General features: G+C 38.8%; 1 protein-coding gene across 1 annotated transcript in view; it reads left to right on the top strand.

Annotated features, from left to right (window-relative positions):
- Window positions 1-21,763, top strand: part of LOC117813091 (roundabout homolog 1-like) — a 111,779-nt gene that overhangs the window by 11,196 nt on the left and 78,820 nt on the right. The window contains exon 2 of the mRNA XM_034684168.1: window positions 14,865-15,191. Within this exon, the coding sequence (XP_034540059.1) occupies window positions 14,865-15,191 (327 nt within the window). The remainder of the gene's footprint in view (window positions 1-14,864; window positions 15,192-21,763) is intronic.

Below are 21,763 nucleotides of genomic sequence, written 5' to 3' on the forward strand. Positions count from 1 at the left end.
ATATATGAAAACAGAGATAAAAGGAAACTTCAGACAGTCATTAATCTCTCAGACGTTAGGTTCCCATAGCGTGTGATTTTCCACTGCAATTAGAACTGAAGGGAACAGACTCACACTTTACCTCCAATCAACTAAAATACCTGCACTTTTTCCCTCACTTCAAACGGCCACTTTATTTTAACATTCAAGATAGGTATCAAGTGTGGACTACAGCCAGATTTTGAAAGCTGCCTTTTCCAAACAGAATTGGCAATGAGATTCATTGCAAATTGTTGCCTTCAGCCTTGTTTCACAAATCATTGCAATTACATTTAACAGTCGAGTAGAACCTCTGTTCAACCAGAAGAACATCACAACTTTTGCCAAGTTTTTTTCAGGTTGTAGCCTCAGTTTGCACTTTTAAAGCAATTTATAAGAACACACAGAGGAAAAAATCTCCACTTACAGCTTTTTTTGGAAATCATTTATCATGTAAGCAAAGAGAGACTTTTGGACTCGTACCCTAAATCCACACAACATAGTAAACTAAGCTGGAAATCTGGGCTTAAACAGTGAATACAAGTCAACAACCAACCCCAAAGCCCTCTGCCAACATGTGTGATCAACAGCAGCACCGCAAATAGGGCCAAATAGAAAGCTGTTCACACAGATAAATTCTCATATCACCACCAGATGAGCAGCTTTAATCACCTTTTTAAAATCTGTTGCAAATGCTTAATGGAGGGTAAGCTTTTAACTCTTCATGAAAAAATGGATTCTGGTCTGCTCATAAACACTTCAATCCCTCACAGAAAAAGTGAAGTGAAAAGCAATTTGCCGAGAACACAGTTAAAATGATATTTGCCCAGTGGACATGATTGACACAAGCAGGTTTGCAGTGCAAAAAAAAGGTCAGTAAATTATTGAGTTCCAGATGCTGGTTCTCATCCACACTGAACTCTGACTTCTCACTGCGCTGCTTTATTGCCACTTGTAGTATTGAAGCTCCAGGCAGGCACTGTTGATGGACTACAGTCTGAAAAAACCCCACCTACTGTACAAGTATGTGGTTTCCACTTATATACTTCATTTAGAAATGGAGCTCTTGGCTGTATTCGTAATTCAAATTCCCATCATCAATTTAAAACATTAATCTTTGGAATGGATGATGTCTAAAGCCTCACTACTGGCTGAAACTCAACTTGCAGATTGTATTAGAAAATCTTATCATATGTGAATTTTTCATTGCAGTCAGCTACAAGATCTCGTTTTTTTTATTCAGAGTTATAATGTGGCACCGCCGACATCACCAGCAGCAGAAGCAGCAGCTGTGTTTTCACAAGACATGTACTCGTTTTCTTGGCTTCACTGCTGCCAGTGACTCGGACACCAGTTGCTGTTTTTGAAAAATTCAGACTGCTGCTTGAAGGAACCATTAAAAGCCATTTCAGAAACCAAAAACACACTTGAGTGCCCTCTATTTAAGCAATTATATGGTCAGTTTGTTGATGAGTAACCTTAGGACCCATTGGCTATTATCTGATTATACAACAGCAATGGCCATGTTTTGGAGGCTTCTGGTGTTGCTATAGAGGGTATAAAGCATGGACAAGTCGCAGTGATGTCACCCATTAGTTCCTGAAGATGGGTTTTGAAGCCTAATGCTGGCAGTTGCCATATTGGAAAGGCTGACTCAACCTAACTTTCGGTGTGTATTATTAAAGAAGTGCATATTCAGACAAATTTTTTTTTGCAACAGGCTGTAAACGTGTTGCATTCTGCCTCTACATCTTAACATGTGGGTTAATAGGGTTTCCTTGACTGTGGAGCCACCTCTATGTAGAGACTCGAGGAATTACAGTTTTTTGCACTTCCATGTTGACCCTTATTTTCCAACACCAGAGCTTGCTCTTCGGGTATGTCCAGTAGTTGTTTAAATTTGTGATTAAAACGTTCTTGATTAAAATTGATGACATAACTTTTAGCTGTACCTCTGTCTTTTTAAAGAGTTTATTTAAATGCTAAACATTTACCAAAAGATAGCCAGTAAGTTTTATTGCATTTGTCTGAATGTTTTTTAATGGTACAATTCCACGTTTTGGTCAATTTGTGGGCATACTAACTTTTTGATCTGTCATGTCTTTGGGCATACAACTTTTGCCATGTTCAGCTAAGGGAAGCAAAGCAAAACTAGACTAAGCCAAGCTAAGCTAAACCAGGCTAAGCAAAGCAAAGCAACACATTTTTTAAAAGATTCTACTTCTTATTGATTTTTTTTGGCATTGGAACACACCACAATTTTTTTTGGACTGTATACTATATACTCTAAAGGAAAAAAATGAACAGGTAAAGCTAAGCTAAGCTAATCTTAGCTAATTGTCTCCTCGCTAATATTCAACAGGGAGTACTATTAATTATTCATTCTTTTGACAACTGGCATTATGGGGAGCACATACAAAACCATTCATCCCTGCAGCCATTAGGCTTCACAACTCTAACCAATGGGAGATGAGCTGACAGACACGTGAATTACTTGTTTTTATGTGATTTTTATAATTCTATCTGCCAAACAACTGAATTTCCCTTAGGGATAAATAAAGTACATTCTATTCTATTCTATTCCATTCCATTCCATTCTATTCTATTCTATTCTATTCTATTCTATTCTGCTCCTACGTGTTTAACTATTTCTTATTAGACTAGCAGGCTATTCTAACCATATTGTGGGGTTGTTAATGTACTCACACACAGTTGGGCTCATTGTAGAGCCATGCAAACACCACCTTCCTAACCTTCACATGTAGCTATAGGTTTAGAAACAATGGCAGCATTACATAATTGGGTGAACACAGCATGGACAAAATACTTCCTGTGGCTGCATCTCTCTTATTCCTGTCCTGGAATATGAAGCTAATGCTTAAGCCCAGTTTGAGTTCTTAAACATCCAGGGCTTTGGCCACCCTCTCTGCCCTCTTCATTACAAAGACAGCTATAGAGAGTCAGCAGACCGGTTTAGAGGCCAATTGAAGCTGGCTAACGAGTTAACTTGTGTCTGTTCATATTGTGATTTTGAAGTCTCTGTCAACATACTAACATGTATGAAGAAGGACTTTATCTTGTTGGCAGTTTTGTAGATGGGATTGGTGCTCAGGGCAAAGTCAGTCGCCCTCCCTTCACAGTTTGACAGTCCATCCACTTCTGGCTTGCTCTGACCAGGCGCACAATTAAGACCAAAAATAAATGTACCGTGCAGACATCCACTTGTAACATGACATGCCGGACACTAATTTAATATTCTTGTATTAATTCAATTTGTGCAGCTAAAATGTTTTACAACTTAAAAGCTCCAGAGGAGATGGAGTGCAGGACACATGACAAACTTAAGATGTTCAAATATAAATTATGCGGTCAAATTAATTAATTATAATAAAATACTACACTCTTAATTGAAACCTTTTATTGATAAGAAGGGAACATACATCAAATCCCCACTAGGTGTTTTTAAATAATAACAAACCACGTCTTTGCCACTTCAGTGACTGTCTCTTTTCATGGGAAGTTTGACTTTCAAGCTCTGCCTGAGTGATAATCAATGGCCTGTTCAGCCACTTTACTTTCCACTGAACATTTAATGGAGTGGGGATAAGCCTCTCAGATGGGCTGCTGGCCTTTACAGGCTGCTGTGCTGCAAAGGTGTTTCTTATCACACATACACGAGCTAAGCTGCTTTCAATCAGCCAAGGCGGCTTACCTGTTCGTATATCAAAGGGATATTTGATATTTAGTCAGAATATAAAAAGCCAAACCTGTTGAGTAATGTGGTGATTTTTGAAACAGTTGAGAGTTTCAAGTATTAGCATAGCAACATGCATGCCACTTCAAGTAGCCATTTGTTTCTATGCCAAGTTTTAATCAATCACACACTGAGGTAATGTGATATTACTGGATTTCATCAAGATTGCAAAGATTTAAAGTGAATAAATTGCAAGTTAAATCTATGGGTTTTCTTTGTGTTGTGTGTTGTGTGTGAGGGGGTAGAAAAACAAACACTGCTTGCGGGTCATTGACTGCCTGATAGATTCAATCTCCAGTTAAAGTGTCCTGCTGACCTAGTTGGCTCAGATGTTTATCGAGCACTAGTAATGTTCATGGTCCCTGTGTGCCCTGGGGACTTCACTGCTTTTACCTTCTCACTGAGCATTTAACAGCTGGCAGCCTTGAGCAGATTTTGGTTTCACAAAATTTGACAACTGTAATGTAAAAAAGGAAAAAACAGGACTTCATTAAACAAACACATACGCATGAATAAGTATTTTCATAAATTCTACAGTTGTGCTCATAAGTTTACATACCCTGGCAGAATGTATGGTTTCTTAAGTAATTTCGATTGTCTTCATGATATAAATAGAGTAAACACAGTTGTTGATCAAAATTTTGCTTCACCCAACCACTAAACACAAGTGAAAAAAAAGTTTTTCTCTTATCATTCATATTCTCTGAAAAATGGCGAAAAAAAATCACATATTCTGACAGGGTATGTAAACTTATGAGCACAACTGTAGATAAAGTGGCTTCAGAGTAATTTGAAGCTCCTGTGAAGACTCTTTACCAAGTTATGAAACGATAAAATTAATACTGACGTCTCTATGATCTATAAAAGCAAATGAGACCATCAGTCAAAAGATTGAATAGTAACCTATTGTTATTAATAATGCCCGAAACCACTGCTGCAGGGAAGGTGTCAGGCAGTGATTATTGATGAGTGACACATTTGACTCTCATAAGAATGTGGAATGAGCTGGAAAAACTACTCTCACAAATGAACTGGAAAATTTAAGCAAAGTTATCAGAGGTACTGCTTTGTCCACAGGGGGCGCCAAAATTGACACAAACCAAAAAATCCTCACAGGAGCTTTAATGCAAATGATAACTCAGTTAATTCAACTAAACAAACAGAAACATTTTAAAATCTGTTTCTTTTAGATCTTTTAAACTTTCTTAATTTTTATAATTTAAAGCTGGGGTTGGTAGTCACGAAAAACTAGCATGAATTTGAATGTAGCATTTCCTAAATACTCCGCCTAACCTAATTATATATTGCTTGCCATCGGGACACAAAGATCATTTTAACCAGTATAACAAAAAGTGTATCTAAATCTGACTACCAACCCCAGCTTTAATTAAGAAATAATTATTTGGCTTCTCGCTATTGGTCAGAAAAAATAAGTTCTTTGCAGATATTTCTTTGCATTTTTTGTTGCATAAAGACATACTGCCTTTCTCTCATTTCATTTTTAACTTTCATTTTCATTTCATTTTTGGACATAGGAGTTGTAATGCTGATTTTTCATTATTCTAGCTTGAGGGTTAAGCTCACAAACCTATTCCTCCTGCATTTCCTCTCAGCTGGTATCTGGCCCTGAACATCTGTGCTGCAGCAGGGAGGTGTTATCATGTCCATGACCTTGACTCTTCTGTCTGCAGACTGCCTCATTGAGCCTTGTGTTGTGAGACAGATGGCAGCAGAAAAAGAGAAACCCTGATTTACAGCATTGTAATTAAAGTGTTCATAACCCCTGTGTGATTAAAATCACCTTTACAAACACACAATAAGAAGATCAGATATAACAGCACGGTGTAAGAGAGATAGAGATAGAGTGAGAGAGAGTGTGGATGCAGACACCTTGTCCTGGCCACACACAGACACACAAACACGCTCACATTCCTTCCCCCACATACTTGAGTGAATGACAGTGTTCAACTGTTCCACTTAATTGTAGTTTATACAGCCTGAGAAAGAATGTCAGGCATTTATTGGTTCCCTGTGTTTTACTTTGCAAATGAATGAGTGTGTCTGTATGTTTGGAGTAGGTGTCTCCAAGGGATGAGCAACAAATGGTTTATTTTCCAATGAGTCAGTTTTTATGTTTTATGATTTTTTTTTGCTAAAGGGATGATATGTTTGTTGGAATGTGTTTTTGTTGTCATGGCAAGAGTTTAATTAGGAGATTGCGATCACTCAGGTATCTGTTGCAGTAAAATGAAGCCAAGGCTAGGAGGCTTAGCTGAGCATAGAGACACATACAAGAAAAAATCAAGCTCTCTTTTTTTTTAAAGCTTGTTTCCTAGTTTTTTTTTACTCTGTGCAGAGACTGACATGTAAAAATAACAATAAATCTTCTCTTCTGACGTAGTAGTCTAACTTTAGTACAGCTGAGTAGTGACGTAGATTGTAACACTTCCATGCATCTTAGTTAACTAGCAAAACAAAGCAGGGAAAATTGTCTGGTTGATGGAGCTGTGTGCAGGAGTACTCATCAGAGTAACTGTGATAAGTATGAGGTTGTAATTCTGGGCAACACACCTGCATGAATATGATTTGATGTTATTAGCTGCACAGCTGTAAAGGAGCCAATCATTAAATGCAAGCTGATCAGTCAATACTAAGTGAGACCTGACAAATGTAAGGCTACATTTATTCAAGTTCCAGGTAGATTTATATAATCATATCTGTATAATTTTATGAATCAGGCTCCTTGTCATCCTTAAAGATAATTTTATGTAATTTGAATCTATAGTCAAAGCTCGACCTTTGAGCTGAGGATTCATCTGATGTTCTGATGATATTCTTGTATAATCAGATGTGCTGGAATATCTCAAAGATGCACAGCATAACATCTTCCACTTGTCACATTAAGATTTTGCAGCTGTGAGTTCAGTGTCATGGCGTCGGATGGCTGTCTAGTCTGGGCCTGTGAAGAGTATTTTGAGACGGAAATGCTGACAGCACTTGTTTCTTATGCAGACACAACATTCATTCTGCAGGACTGAATCAAGCTTAATCCACTATTGTGTGTAAATGAGATTTATTATACCGGGGAAAAAGAGCCTACATCATCTGACACTTGCTGGCCTGTCTAATTAAAACTGACATTTTTCATTTCTGACAATTAACTTAACAAGAAACAGATTCAGAAGTTTACTTTGTCACTCCCTTTTGTGCTATTTCTGTCTTTAGTTTCTTAGTTTTGCTTGTCACGTCTGTCACTCAATTGCTCTTTAAGCCTCTAAATCCCTATGTTGTCACATTTAAGTCTGTTCTCTTGGTATCTTCCACGTCGATCTAGCCTTGAATAGTTGTCTGTTTAAACATGTGGTGTCATTTGACTTACAAGAGTTCTGCTGTGAACTCTGAAGCTTCTGGAAATCTTTGCCTCACCATTAAAAGTGTGGACTTTGATCCCACAGAAACCAAATGAGTTAAACAGACCAAAACAAAAGGATTTCCTTAACAAGACAGAGCTGTTCAGTTTACTGCACACCCTTAAGCCTCCCACAAAACCGGCCTGCTTCTCCTCCAGAGTGGCATTGGCACTTGAGCACAGGTAATCCCACAGCACTGCAGGTGGAGATTTACCTTTTCCACCATTGTGGCTTTGGTTGGCTTGATGTTAGAGTCAGTGAGCAAGCTGATCGTGTCACTTAGCTGTCAGCTGCACTAAAGGGTGACAGTCTACAGCATTCTTCATTGATGAATGTCAGCGACTTATTTTCTTGTTCTTGCTTTGTATGGAAGAACACGAAGAACAGTAATTTACATTCTTTAAAGCAACTCCAGATCATTGCTTTCTACAAAAGCCCTCTTATGTCATTTTAAGTCTTATGTAAGCAATAGCATCTAAACGCATCAGAAATACACCAAGTCTCAAAATACTGTCATTTTAGTTTCTGTGCCCGTCTTTAAATGAGGTCTCAGTTGGGTGTGGTTATGCTCAGATTCTTATTACACTGTAAACCATGTGATCAGATCAAAGGAAAAGCCACACAGCATCTATTCAGCTGCTTACACGCAGAGTTAACCTTGTCTGCACGCTAAGTATTTACAGCCACAGTTGTTAAGTTATTGACTGCAGTTGTATATTTTTGGCGGCTGGAGTCTGGGGATTACTGATGATCTACGTATATTTTGTATTAAATCATCCTGACTGAAAAAGACGTCAGCTGAATTAAAGCAAACAGACTCGAAGCAGCTACAAAGAGCAACATAGGATTGAAAAGAATGCCTTTATTGTCATTGCAACAAGTACAATGAAATTGAAAGGTGCATTCCTCATTAGGTGCCATTTAAAAGAGACAACAACAATCAAGGTATAAAAAGTAACAAATACAGGAATAAAAAAACACTATCATACACACACAACATACAAATCAAATCACAGAGTCTCATTATTGCACAGTTTGTTATTATTGCACTTGACTACATTAACATTGTATTAGCAGCGTGATTGTTACAGGACTAGTTGAGTTTAAGGAAATGCCAACAAAAAGGTTACGCTGAGGAGGACCTGACTAAGGTGCTACTGTTATAAACAGAAATGGAAATATTAAGTTTAATTTGAAACAGTAAAACAAGCTAATGCTAAGGCTTTAATATGAATGACAATGTAAGCTTTAATAATCATATGACACGCAAGGTAATAAGAAAAAGCTGACCAGCTGTTGAATCTGGGGGATTATTTTTTTAGGTACATACATCGTGTTTAAATCAGTGAAATAATCTTTAAATAAAAAGTTAGTTAGGACTTGTTTTTTTTAAATCTTTAATTGGTGGCTGGGTAATAAGCAGGTAAACAGCTTCATGTCTGGTCTTGTCTCACCCTGTTTGGCATTCTATTTTGCATAACCACCTGCTCACGAAACATTATACCATACTGAATAATTCAGCTGACGCATCCTCTGCTTTCTCCTCTGATGGCTCAATCATGCTGGACAGAGCCACAAAGACAGTAATCAAAACTTGATCTTTGACACCTACACTTAATAGTGCAATATATAGGGAATACATAATTTAGTAGTGCAGTTTCAAAATGTGAACAGGGATTGTTATGTATTACATAGTGGACTCATTGTATTCCAAAAATGTATAGTGAAAAGTAGTGTTCAACTGATGGTCAGTAACCTTGTTATATTGTGTTGTGAAGGAAGACAGCGGAGGTGCGATAGGAATGCAACTAACACTCTGTCTGATGTTAATTCTGATTCTTATTCCAATCAAAACAATTTGAATTAGAGTAAGCACAGGAAAGTTAACATTTTGTGACATTTTTAGCGAAATCACCCTGATTATGAAGAGGTAAGGATCAGGGGCGACTCTAGGATCGGATGTTTCGGGTTGCTGAGCCGGGCAAGATAAATTTAATTGTTTTGTACATATTAACCTAATTTCATTCCCACATTTGTGAAAGAAAAGTATAACACTTTTTGGGAAAGTCTGTGACTAAACCTTCAAATCTGATAAAGGTTATTTAAATGCTGAGCCACAGCAAAAGAGAAATGGATTGGAATCATAAAAGAAACATATGGTAACCCTAATTTCTGGGGAAAGACAACTCATTTTGATACAGTAGCTCCTCAACATATAAATAAACAGTATGTATGTTTCTTGAGTAAACCAGCCCCCTATAGTGAGTACCAAAAATACCAAAAATTGACATTGGAGGGGTTTTTTGGACTTTCATTTGACATGATTTGCACAACATGTAAAACGCGGTGGAGCTGTTGTTTTTTTTGTTAAAATATTACGTTTCAACCAAGTACTGTATGGTTTTGAAACTTTTCTAGCTTGCTAAAAAGGACATACAGTAAAAAAAAAAAATCTAAACATCTCTCAAATTTTAGAGGTGCTGGGATTCAATTTAGAGGTGCTTCAGCAGTCTCAAAAATGGGCTAAAAACGCCTATGATAAGAATTATCTACTGAGTAATATCCGTTTTCCTGATGATGATGGCAGGCAGGAGACTGTAGTCTGTATGCACAAGACAAAGAAATAAGTTTTGGTGCAAAATTAGGGTTTTTATGAAAACACTTGTATTTAATTATTTGTGAAAATAGGCTCAGTATGATAGTTTTTTTCTATTGTGCTCATGATTGAGCTCACTGTATGGTCCACTAAATCACACTCATTATGTACGGAGTAGGCAGTAGGGAATGAGTTTGTGATTGTGGACACAGCCATGGTCTTTACAGGGAAAAGAGCTGATTTTTCGCTCTGTATTTCGATAACCATTAAGGGCTATTTCCCCTCAGATTTTCATGGATGCATACTCCATGACTTTTTACTTTCATCACATATGCTGTCTTACTGTTTCTAGCAAGACTTTCAGAGGCTTTCAGATGTGAGTTTGAAGCCTTTTGAGTAAGTATGAGTTGAAAACTGTAACCCAACCTCTTTGTGATGCCCCAGAAACATGTGTACAAGTGTGTGTGTGTGTGTGTGTGTGTGTGTGTGTGTGTGTGTGTGTGTGTGTGTGTGTGTGTGTGTGTGTGTGTGTGTGTGTGTGTGTGTGTGTGTCCATGTGTCTGTCAGCCTGTGTGAAGAGCTTTTCCTTTGTAAAGGGTTTTTGTTTTCATGCAGCGCTGACAGTCAGTGCGGCCTTACGGCAGCAAGCTAATTTGATTGTGATATTTGATATTTTCTCTGTATATTTCTTTGGTTTGAATCCAAACAGTCACAGTAGCCTCCTTTCATGCACCCTAAATACATACAGTATTGTACTGTAAATGAAACTGAGGTAGGTCGATCCAAGACCACCAACATAGCGGTAAATTACACTCATATTTGTCACTTGGTGTTATTACATTCCCTGTGCTCATGATTTGTTGTTTTAAAGCCCCTACCTCCCCCCTTTATCACCTCCTTATTTCCTCCTTTAATTTAAACCCTCATGCTCTGTTTTCTTTATTACGTATTCACTGAACCATCCTGAATCCTGAATGAATACAAAATACCTAAATTCTCTGGCTTTCTACTTCCTTTTTTTCTCTGCACATTTTAGTTGATTCTCTAGAGACACAGTTGTGAAGAAAACAGACTCTTTTTCCACCTCTTTTCTTTCAGACAAAGACAAAATACAGACATGCTCCTTTCTCCTTTGCTGCTCTTCACTCCCCTTCTCTGTCTAGATCTTCACACCACAACACAACTTCCTCAGGGATGACTGACAGGAAAATAAAAAAAAAACATATTTGTAGGGGCACAGGTGTTACAAATGACCTTTGCCATGTATGTATGTACTCCATTGTGCATCTGTGTACGTGGTTTTGCATACTGATTGTGTGCTGGCTGCTGGCCCTTTGCAGATAAAGCACAGTCTTCTGGGGACCCACTTGTGGCTGGCTGATATTGCCTTCCTGTAATGCCGGGGAGCTTAGGGAGCCACATGGACCCTGAGGCATCAGACCAACACAATTAGGAAAGAAAAGCAGTGTTTGTGGCTATGGGCAACATTGGCCACCTTGTTTATATTGTTCTTTTGTAGCTTAAAATGTGTAGACAGTGTGTGAAATTTTACTTGAATGAATTGTTTTAAGTTCGCCCACTACACAATGAGTGGTTTTATCGCTTGTAGCTTTTTTCTTTTTGCTTAAAATTTGAGTTTTCCCCATGAAACTATTCAGGTGCTTTCAGCGTAAATGTGATGGGTTATTTCTTCACACCTCCTTATATAGGTGACATTGTCCTCTGTTGCAGTGCTGGGGTGACAGTCTGACTATGGAAACCTGCTTTTCTGTTGTACCTTAGCCATATCGCTGTTTCAATCCAGCACTTTGGTGCAGATATCTCTGCTTTCAAGATGAACTATGAAGATCCCCTGACATTTCATTAAGTGCCTTTTTTATGTGCATCACCAGTACTTATAATATTGCCAAATATCTCCAAATAAGTGATGGTCACATTAGTCTTATTGGTACTATTTTGTGTTTTGTGAAATTTACCATGCATGCTAACATGATAAACCATTAGGAGGACCATGACACTCACTATCTGCCAATTGTCAGCTTGTTGTCATTTTTGTTCAAGAAATAGGGTAACTGCATGCTAATCTCACCTCACCAAAATGAATTTCTACATCAAATCTTGAAAAATAATTTCAAAGATATCTCCCAGGATAGCTAGTTTTTTTTTAATTTTTTATATTTTATCTGAAACTTTTTTAATGAAACAACAAGACAAAACAAATACAATCAAACAGGGGCTCAGACATGTGAAATTAAATAAAATAAAATTGATAATATTAAAAATAAAATAAACAGATAAATTAATAGAAAACGTGAAGACATTTTTTGTTGAAAAAAAGATTAAATGACAAAATAAATGAAGAGAAGTAATAAAATAAATAAATATATATATATACAAACACACATATGCACACACATGCATACGTATGCATACACATACATACACACATAAATAATGTAGAGAGAAAGCAGAGAAGAAAATACAAATAAAACAATAAAAAACATAAAATATGATTGTGTTTGTTTGTTTGTTTGTTGTTTCTAATCAAACTGTGATCTCGACGACATTGGAAATGAGGGAAACCTCAATGTCTTTTCGAGAATAAATAAAGGTTTTGAATTGAATTGAATAAAAAGACCATACAAAGCTGCCAATTAAATTGTGTACTGTGTCAAGTCTGCATATATAAAGAAATACTCCACTTTCATCATGTCAGCCTCATCCAAGAACCCTGGATAGCTAGGTTGAAGTGTATTTCTCAGATATGCTCACTACTTATCCTGTGTAATCACTGCAGAATTTAGAAGGGGATATTAGCACTGGGAAAGGGTCATATTCACTGTACTAGCTTAAATCAACATTAACACAGTACTACCTTCAGGCAACATTAACACTTTACTAACTTTAAGCAACATTATAACAATACTAGCTTTTAGTGACGTTAACACTGTACTAGCTTTGAGTGACATTATAACAATACTAGCTTGAAGCTACATTAACACAATACTAGCTTTTAGCCACGTTAACACTGTACTAGCCCCATGAAACATAAGCACTATACTAGCTCCAAGTATTGCTATTGTACATACAATTCTGAGTAGTGTTACTGCAGGGCTTTTGTAGGCGGGTAATTACCAGACTTTCCAACAATTCAACATTTTGACATTTTTTTTCCGATTTGCATTTACTTTTAGCTGGATTGACAACCTAATGGTTCTAAAGGGAAAGGAGACAAAGAAAATAAAAAGAAAAACAGCTTGATAAAATGTTATTGCCAGACAGTGGGAGGGCTAATCTCAGCCGTCTACATCCACTTACTCTGACTGCTGCCAAGCAGTTTGTAAGTAGCTCTTGGATGAAAAAAGTAAAAAATGTGAATGTGCCTTTCAGTTTTATATGATATACCGATATACTATTTGTCTAAGTGCTGCGTGTGTGTTCTACCTCTTCAATAATATCTAATTTTGCTTTATAAGCCTTTGGAAACGACAGTTAATGTAGATTTGTAGCACAGCACCCTGTGGATCAGATGTGATACTCACCCTACTCACAACGTGTGAGGCGTTATCTATCTGGCTAAACACTTGTCTGTGTGGGATTTATTGGTTGCAGCGGGAATGTAGGAGCTCATCACTCTGTAGCACGCTGGTGATTATCTGCTTTACAGGGCCATTGGCACATTAAAGCGTGACCAGCTGAAGGCTGCTTTAGCTAGTGTTTGCAGCAGCATGAAAGGCCAGGAAAGTGTTCCCACAGCAATAAAACAGGTAAACAGCGGTTGCACGGCTCACATTAATGCCACATTTCCTTCACCCTTCCTGTCTCTCCTTACTCAATGTCTATACAGTGTTTTTAACAGCTTTTAAGGGCTAATTTTTTGCATTCTGGTTCAGGATTTAAGGTGATTTTGATTCTGTAAATATATATCTCTTGTGGCTGTTTCTTCGTTTCTTCATTTTTACAATACTGGAGAGTCAAAAGGAAAAAAAGAGTGTGCAGGGTTAAAAGTAGGCTGGCTTGTCCGTGTTGGGGGGGTTAGGAAGAGAGGGGGAATGTAGGATGTATTAGGCTTGCGGTTGTGTACCTGGATCTCATTATGTAGGTGTGCTTTGTCCTCTGCCTCACAGGGACTCATTGTTACTCAGTTTCTTTGAGAGGAGTAGCATGATTGACACCTCCACAATGTATCAGGTATTAGGGGTGATTGTGTGGTTGTAAGTGTGAGTATGTTTGGAGGTATTGATTTGTATTTCTATGGCTGCTTTAAGGTGTTCAGAGACTGCAGTGAAATTGGCTCCAAATGGTGAACATGTATGGGAGCATAAATGAATGTATACTCTAGCAGGGTGGAGGGGGAGTGAGTGATGGCTTATTTTGAGCATGGATCTCTTCTCTCTCTCTTTCTCTGGTACTGCAGCAACACTACATGAAGTCATATGATTTAATTTCCCACTGTATTAAGATTCCCTAGCCATTGGTGGGCTGTGAAAACAGTCATAATGCATTTAATGCCTTCTTGTACTTTAAGGCTTAGAAGCAGGAGTTTTAGGCACATTTAATACAGCTGTACATCTGAATTAGTGAACATGGACATTGTCTATAGTATTGTGTTGGTGGAGGCACAGATAACACTTTAATCCCTTTATGATTCAGCCTTGAAGCTGTAAATACATTTCTTAGCGAATACATGTTTTGAGGCGAGACATGTTCTGAAAGATATTACTTCCTGATGATTTTATATGTCAGCACTGTTGTTTCTAATTTAAAATGCCTCGTGGGGTTCCAACTGCTGAAACAAAAGCAAAACGTTTTATGAGCGACATGCAATTGTGCTGTAATTATATTGTCAAACTGGATTATTGTTAATAAGAAGCACTTGCACAGGAATAATAATGTGCCATGTCTAATTCCTTTAGAGCTGCTGCTGTTTTGATTAGTACTACTCTTTATTGCATGGCAGGATTATTTGAGGAAATTTTCTATGGCTCTTTTTGTTTGTTATTCTGTTGATATAAATAGGACCTCTCATATATCTAATATGGCTGAGAATAATCCTGTTTGTTTTGTCACCCTTCTTCCTCTCTAGGGTCTCGTCTTCGCCAGGAAGACTCTCCTCCCCGCATTGTGGAGCACCCCTCTGACCTCATTGTGTCTAAAGGGGAACCAGCCACACTCAACTGCAAGGCAGAGGGCCGCCCAACCCCTACGGTGGAATGGTACAAGGACGGGGAGCGCGTCGTGACGGACCGCGACGACCCCCGCTCCCACCGCATGCTGCTGCCCAGCGGGTCCCTCTTCTTCCTACGCATCATCCACGGACGCAGGAGCAAACCCGATGATGGCAGCTACGTGTGCGTGGCCCGAAACTATCTGGGACAGACCATCAGTCACAACGCATCTCTGGAAGTAGCCAGTAAGTCTTGTTGGAGTGTGGTGGTGACGAGAGCTATCATAATTCCTGTACAAATGATGCAACACACATGCAAACACATTTCTTCAGTGGTGTGTACTCATCAGTAAAAACGCCTGACATATAAATAGCAACAGATGATAGCAGGTCCAGACTGCAGAGCCTTTAACCAAGAATCTGCTATCTCTCATACCCAGGCATAGCACACAGATATACAGATAATATTTGTCAGATTTCTTTCAACATTTTAATTGATTTCACAAACTGTCACTGTGCCTGATGAAAGCCGGGATTCAAATATTGATCTTCAAAGAAATTATGTAGCTTTTATAAAAATGTCAAAGTCTGGTGAAAAAACAACCTCAATAAAACCTTCAAGTTATCTCTTATGAATTCTTGAAGCTAAGATAGCAAATATGAGTACATTAATTAAAATAACAACAATGAAAAAGTTCAATATGAGAGCCAAACTGGGCACAAATGAATAAATGATGCAAAATCAAGTATTCACTAACACCTGCCATCATAGGGGAAGTGCTCCAAGACCACAATGTACAGCGCTCGTTCCGCTTTTTCTTTCCTCTTCTTTTTTTTGAGAGGAGCACTCAGATTTTTTGTGCTGTGACAATTATTAAATTACATATAAACCACTTCCTAACTTTTTAAATCATAAATTGATGCTAAAGAAGCAGTTTGGCGATCAGCTTGGCTGTTGTTTACTTCCGCGTTCCGAGACCGGAAGTTCAATGACGTCTGACTCAGCGTACTGCAAAACAGATCGAACAGAACAGTCATACTACAGACTAAATTCAAATGCAGTATGTAGTAGGCAATACCTACTACCTTCTACATTAGTAGGTAGTATGTAGCAGGCCATTTCGAAAACAGCCTGAATTTTAGATACTTTTTCTATGGATACAAAAAAAATACAACTTCAAGGCAGCTCAAGAATCAATGCCAGTTATAGGTGTAAACACCTCTGCTCCTCCCCCAGGTGGTCAAAGTCTGAATCCCAAAAGCTAGCCAAAAGTACGGCAAGCTGCACAGCTAACCAAGCTAACTAGCTTACGGTAGCTGTGGTGGCTACTGGTAAAAGTATCTGTTGAAACCATGACAAAAGGATTTCTCACTTTAAGAGTTAAGGAGTTACATTTTGGCACTGTTTTCAGAAAAGCGTGGTGCTCCGTACATAACTCACAAGCTGCCATAGACAGTAAATAATCAATTATTGTCTATTTTGTCTGATCCCTCTCTTTGTCTTGAATGGAAAGCTTAACTGTTGTAATCATCACCCCCTTGTGATGTCTCAATGAACAAAATTAGATGTTGTAGTCTTTTAACTTCCTTTTCTAATGCTCTATTTGTTTTGGACCTTTGTGTTCTGGGATTGGTTTCACAGTTTCAAATCAGCCAACAGAATAGATTCAATTATACACCAAACATAGTATGCAACACGAAAACCCAATCTTATTTTGTAACTTTTGTTCCAGTATGGGTCATTTTTATGGTGAAGGGACAGGTGGATGTTCATTATGCAACCCACCTGTCAGACATGCAGCAGCAGCTGTGTGTCTGCTTTGGTCCTCAGGTTTAAACAAGTGCTGAATGTGCTACTAACAGGTGACAGTGTGAACCCGCTGAATTGCAGAATTGCTAGTGTCAAGTGTGTGGTGTTGCCAGTTAAACAGCCTTTCACTGCAGTATGTCTCAAGCAGGGATCTGTCGCAAAACCAAATATACGTGTATGTGTTAGTTAAAGTGACGGAATGAAGCTTGTGGAGAAGCTGGCAGAGGGCAGAGGGCAGAGGGCAGAGGGCAGAGGGCAAAGGTCAAGGCTTATGACCATCAGAATAGCAAATGGTTTGTGTCGTATTTAGCAAACAACATGAAGAAAGAATGCGCTGAAAGAAGGAAGCGTTGGTGACAACGGTTAACAACCACATCCATACCCTCACACGCTGCAGGCCTCCCCTCCATTTACTGCAGATCCCCCTGCTCTGCTCAGCTGTGTCAGCTTGCATGGCTCTACCTCGGCCCAGTCTCAAGGGCTGATAATTTGCCAAGTTTTAGAATAATAACACCCCACTGGTATGTGTTTCACCTTTTGAATTATAACGAAAAAGATGGTCAAACGGTATCTTGGTAATGCAGAATCAGCAGTCTAACCCTGAGGAAGCTCAGGCCTCCAGGGGCATTGCTCAGGGTTCTCTAAATTTACTGTCAGGTTTTTAAGGTCAACGGAGGGAAAGGAACACAGAGAGGACTTGTTGAAGCTGTCTGCATGAGTTATGCCTCCCTGCTTCATCCTTCAGGGGTCGCACAGATTCATGGGTCACCCTGGGGCTGGGTAGTAAAACAGAACCCCCTTTGGCAAGTGCTGCTGAGTTAAGATGTGCAGGAGAGGACTGAGAAGCTGGGCAATGTTAAAAGAAGGATTGACCTCATCCTGTCAATAGACCAACAACTTTGGTCATTTGTCTTGACTTGTCAAGGTGTTATTTGTTACTGTTGCAGAGGGTTTTAGTTGTTTAACGATTGCTATAGCTGAAGGACAAAGATTTTAAAAAGAGTGGCTGCATTTAGAGTTTGAGTTTGATGCACAAGAAGCAACTAATTTGAACAGTTGTTTTGATAAACAGCTCACGCTCACACACAGGCTATGTTCCCAGCATGATTTAATTCACATGTTTGTCACTCAAAAACCACCAAGGCAGAAATAAACTGTGTGATGATATTCCAATAATAGTGCGAAATTGTGGATGGCAATTATCTAGTAGAATAAAGAATTTGAAGCAAGTCTGAACAGCCATGTAATTATGGTAATGTCATGTGTTATGATACTACAGATGCATCATGACACTTTTTTTATAATTGAATTATAAGTGAATTACAAATTTCCACCTAAGACCCACATGCTACTCAGTAATCACACTCTAGGATGGGGAGGCTACACTCAAGAGTTATAGCACAATATCAGAGCGTTAGCGAGCATACTAGCCAGTATTCCTTTTCACATTGAGGCAGAATCAGAAGCTTTTCCAAGTCTTGTATCAGTATCAGAACAACTCTTTGAAGAATGTCTCTCTGACTTAAACAGATAGTATAAATGCAAAACTATAAGGACCAGAGTCAAGTACAAGTTACTATTAGTGTACTGTGTATTAATATACAGTGGAAGTTTATTATACCTTTATACAATGGTACACAGTACTTCAAGTGCACATGATGTAGTTATTCTATTCGATGATTTCATCCTTTGCACCTGTCCCTAAAGTAAACACTTCAGTCATGGTTGATTTAGATAATTGCCTGTCCTGGATATCTTGTCACTATAAAATGAGGAGTTCATGACACATCTACTCAGGAAGGGAGAACACTGCAGCACATTGACAAGAATCCCTCAGAGCATTAAACATTTCATCTCTCATCCACAGTGAATGAGAGAGCTACAAAGGAAAATTAATGACTTTTAAAACCTCAAATTATTTCCATATGAATTCACTGTACAATAATATTTTCAAATGCCAATGGGTTTTTTATCTTCAGTAAGGTATAGGTGATGAAAAGTGTGGGGATGGCTGACAAAAGACAGGCTGACAGATGTGACTTGATGGGAGCAGCGAAGGAGTGACAGAGACAGACGGGCGCAGAAGTGAGAGAAGAAGAAGTGTCTGTCCTTCAAGGCACAGGAGTGAAACTTGTTTGGAGAAAATTGAGGTGACGTGGTAGAGACAGTGACAGATGTAGTATATGCTGGTGCCTGAAGCGTGACCACGGGGTTGGAATACTGTGCGATCACACGAAACAAGCTCGCAGACGCACACATACACACACACTCTCGTAGACTAGCAGAGTCCTTTCTGAAAGAGAAGGAGATGAAATGTGGAAAAAAAGAAAAAAAAGACATATAACTTCATTCCTATCCAATAAATGTCACAGAAGACACTCAGCAAATTTTTCCCAGCCTACAGGGACCCTGGAGGACCCTGGGAAATGAACATATGTCCTATTGACCTCAGCCACTTGATTCAATCATGGAGCGCTTTATTGAGGTGAAGCCAAAGTCACAGCCTGTGTACTCTAAAGGTTATTGGATAGTAGACCTGTTTTTAGGTTCAGTAAGAGAGAGGAATAAATGATATTCTTGAACTAATTGGACACTGCCATTTGCTGGAGGGAAGAGAAGCTTAAGGCAGAGCTTAAGGTTAAAACACAACACTGCAGTGATGAAGTTATGAGCCAGAGAGAAAGACAACGATACATCCCCAACACTACTCTCATATGTGGGTTTAGGAACTGAGAGGCTAAAACCTGTCACTGGTCCTTTAAATCATTGGAAACTGAGCTAGTTTAGCCTTCCTTTTTTACAGTCGGCCCATACCATATGGGATTACAACATCTGCATACCAACATTAAAGACTGTAAAAAATGCATGTATACAAAGGATTTAAAATAATTTGAATGAACACACTGTGGAAAATGCATCTGATACTGTGCTCACATATGAACATGATCTCAATTTTTGTAACATGTCCCCTCCCCCAAGAGATGTTGCAATGTTGCAACAGGACACAGAAAACTGTACCGCAGAAGGACAGGTATAAAAAGCCCAAATAATTATGAAATACCTCAGTCCAACTCCCCTCACCTCAGTGTTATTTCTATCTTCATATCATCCAATTAATAATGACGTTGTGATTGGGAAATTGGGATTTGATAGCCCATCTGCACCAGCTCTGTCTAGGTTCAAATGTAGCCTAGTTTAGTCAATTTCGAATTTAGGATGGATTTAACACTATTAAGATTTTAGGAGCTGCACCAGCTGGATCATACATTACACCTTGTATCTCACACCTAGCTCTGAGTAGGTGTAAAGTCCTTCAGTTGTCATGGCTCATTGTTTCAAAAAAATGTGATGAATGGGAGCATGAGGCTTTAACAGCCTGTTCTACATCTACAACATGTCCTCTAAGTCATATAACATCCCTTAGAAATGTTTGATGACTTTTTTGTATGCTCCCACCTCAGGTTACTACAATTGGAGATAATTTCATCTGCACAGTAATAGAGAGTGGTTATATTAGAGTATGTTGAATTTGACCATTCCACCACTCAGTGCCACTGTTTTTATTAAAGAATAGCTGCAAATTAACTATTGCCTTATCATAATGCTTTGTCATATATTACCTTTTCATTGCTGTTAGCCTGCTCAGAGTTAGCTTTGTAACAAACACTGCATTAAGAGCTTTTCACTGATTTGCCAGAGGTGTTAGACTCTACTTGTTAAGATGAACTTTACATCTCCATGCTAAAACCAAACACTAACACAACTTAAGTTACAAACTGCCTAGTTTCAATGTATAATTTAGTTTGGATTGCACCCGAAAGGCTACTGATAACTCGCACCTGGACTCTGGAGATGGAGGACTTTTCAACAGTTGTTTTGTTTTGTTGCTGTTGTTGTTGTTGTATATGGTATAAACTATTTATTAAGTTTCATGCTGGTACAAGTGTTCACATGCATGCATCCATGTGCCATCTTGTCCAGCAACATCTGCCAGGGTTACTGAATCACAGCCAAGCAGGAGGCTGTGACTCAGATAGTCAAAACTTGACCCGGACTCAACAAGTTCTTCTTTGGTGACTTGAACTTAGACTTGGGGTTTGATACTTGTGACACCAGACTCAACTTGGACTCATTGTTTACTGAATCTGAATATAGACATGTTCGAGTCTTACAAAAATGAAGACCCAAGCAGAGTTGCTTTACGTCCTGAGTAAATCTTCATCAACATTCCAGGTAACAGTCCTGCACACATGGTATATCAGTGTAGGAAATGCTTGTTGGACAGACAATGATATCAAATGCTGTAAGACAGATTAGTATCCCCATCTCTCTCTCAGTAGCTTAAATGTTTCCTACGTGAACAGCCAACAACGTCTTTATTAGTAAAACTCTATTTGTGTATTCTGGCTACACAAAAGATGATTGGGTTCCAAGTAAGAGTCAGAATAGTCAGTGCCAATAACACAGAGTAAACAAGCTTATTCTGGTTATTAGTGGACAAATCCACTTTAATACCAGACCCTAACTGGGCACATGTGGATCTTCGCTGCTCTAATAAACCATATAAAGCATGCTTCTCCTCACTGCCTTCATGTTTCATCCTCCTAAATGTATTCAGTTTTGTTTTCTTCTCATATCTTGAAAAGGGAAAGCCAGTGGGAGCTATGTGATGGTTTGTGGTAATCACATGAATGCATTAACATGACAGACATGTTCTCACTAACAACATACTCTCTGAAGTGGATCATGGGATATGCGCGGCTCAGTCAGACTGTGAGATTGACAGCTTAAGGTGGGACCCCTGGTCTCCTCTGCCTGTCCGCTCCTCTTTGATTGTAATGTTATTCTGTGAGCAAAGCGAGTGCGGGAGACGTACGAAGCAGCGAAGAGAGAGGCTGATTCTCAGAGGTCAGGTTCCCCCTCTGCCTGCCCCTACCCATTAACTAATGGCTCCTCACTTCAAATAGCTGTCACTGTCGCTGACAACTTCCTGCTGTAGTCACTCTGG

This window comes from Notolabrus celidotus, chromosome 5, assembly GCF_009762535.1.
Source record: "Notolabrus celidotus isolate fNotCel1 chromosome 5, fNotCel1.pri, whole genome shotgun sequence".
Lineage (NCBI taxonomy): Eukaryota > Metazoa > Chordata > Actinopteri > Labriformes > Labridae > Notolabrus > Notolabrus celidotus.